Source organism: Chenopodium quinoa, unplaced genomic scaffold (genome assembly GCF_001683475.1).
Source record: "Chenopodium quinoa cultivar QQ74 unplaced genomic scaffold, ASM168347v1, whole genome shotgun sequence".
Taxonomy (NCBI): Eukaryota; Viridiplantae; Streptophyta; class Magnoliopsida; order Caryophyllales; family Amaranthaceae; genus Chenopodium; species Chenopodium quinoa.
In genome coordinates, this window is record NW_018743405.1 from 2,123,453 (window position 1) to 2,124,997 (window position 1,545).

A 1,545-nucleotide genomic window follows, 5' to 3' on the forward strand; every position below is an offset into this window, starting at 1 on the left:
AGTTACTCACCGAGCCCTTCACGAATGAATTTGCATTGAGCCTCACATTGTTCCCACCAATCTATAAAGTCTCTTCTGAGTCAAGTTCTGCTTGGGGAGTCAATTGCTCTGCCTCTTTTATAATGAATAGTTGTTTCCTAGAGGTGAGCACAGCCTCTAGCTCCTCCACTTCTCGCATTATGCCCTTCCTTGGAGACGCTTTCAGCCATCGCCCCCACCCAAGTTTCTTCTTCTTACTCTCCTCTGAAACTAAGCAGCAATCTCTCTTCGAATGTCCAATAATGCCACAAGCATTAAAAAAATATGGAAGACGTTCACAGGCAAATTCAACACAAATTTCTCTTCCATTTTTGTCAAGGATTCTTTAAAAGTGACGGAGAGGCTTAGCAACATTAATCATAATTTTAGCACGCCGAAATCGATCCAATCCCAATGTGTCCTCTTCCAGCTCCAACACTTCACCCCAATTTGCAACTAACTCCTTGACATCCTCATCCGAGCGGCAATTAAAGGATAAAAATTGGATTCGCACCCAGAATAGACAATGGAACAGGGGAATTTTCTCAGGTTGCTCATCCCCTTCAACCTCCCTTAGCACAAGTAAAAGATTATCAAAACACCAAGGTCGTCCAGCCTTAACTTTCTCCTTGTCTCTCCAATGGAAAAATTGAAAGGCATAAAGATTCGGGCCTAAAACCCTAATCACCAAATTGTCCTGCAACGCCCAAACCTTCATCATCGTGTTCTTGAAGGCCTCAACGTTATAGGGTCTTTCAGTCACAAGTCTACCAATTAACGATAAATGAAATTTCTTTGTTAATGAAGAGGATTCAACCACTCCCAAATCGACCACTCCTTCGTCCTCATCATCCAGTTTAAGGTTCGCATAACGACTCACAATATCATCCGCCATCGAAATCACAGAAAAAGAAATCAATTTACAACACCCGAAGATAACGACAGTAAAACCCTAGGAACAAGCTAGACAACACGACCCTTTCTTTCGAGGGAGTTTTGTCTTTTTTACCTTTGCATTAATGATGGATATTTTTGTATCAAGGTAAACTTTCTCTCTCTTCTCCTTTATTATTTCTCTTTTTTCTTTCTTTCTTTTTTTCCCCTTCCCCTTGTTTCGGATCACCACCGCCGGCCACCAGCAGCACCAGCCGGCAGTGGCGACGACCACCAGCAGCTGGCAGCAACCGGCAGTGGTGTCGACCTGCTACCAGGCCTTCTTCCCTTCGAAAAAAAATTAATCTTTTTTTTTAATTTTTGTTCAAACCTTAGATCTAATTATTAAATATGGATTTTGTAATTAATATTATAATGTTTGATTATAAGTAGTATGTAATTTAATTATATGATTTTAATCTAATTAAAAACCCCAATTTTGAAACCCTAGATTCATAAATAATTGATTATTGAAGGATTTATAATTTAGGGTGGTTTAAACCTTTAATTTAAGTGTTTTAAAGCATAATTACAGCAAGTTTTCATTAATATATAATGCTGGAATTTTTGGTACTATATTAAAAAAAATCAAAT

General features: G+C 38.6%; 1 protein-coding gene across 1 annotated transcript; it reads right to left on the minus strand.

Moving 5' to 3' along the window:
• Nucleotides 1-364: 364 nt before the first annotated feature.
• On the minus strand, nt 365-913 carry LOC110739027. Its single transcript, XM_021919481.1, has one exon. The coding sequence runs from the start codon at nt 911-913 to the stop codon at nt 365-367; it is 549 nt and encodes a 182-aa protein (XP_021775173.1).
• Between the last annotated feature and the right edge of the window lie 632 nt (nt 914-1,545).

Excerpts from the sequence above, each read along its gene's own strand:
- LOC110739027 (XM_021919481.1), bottom strand. The coding sequence starts at position 913 with ATGGCGGATGATATTGTGAGTCGTTATGCGAACCTTAAACTGGATGAT.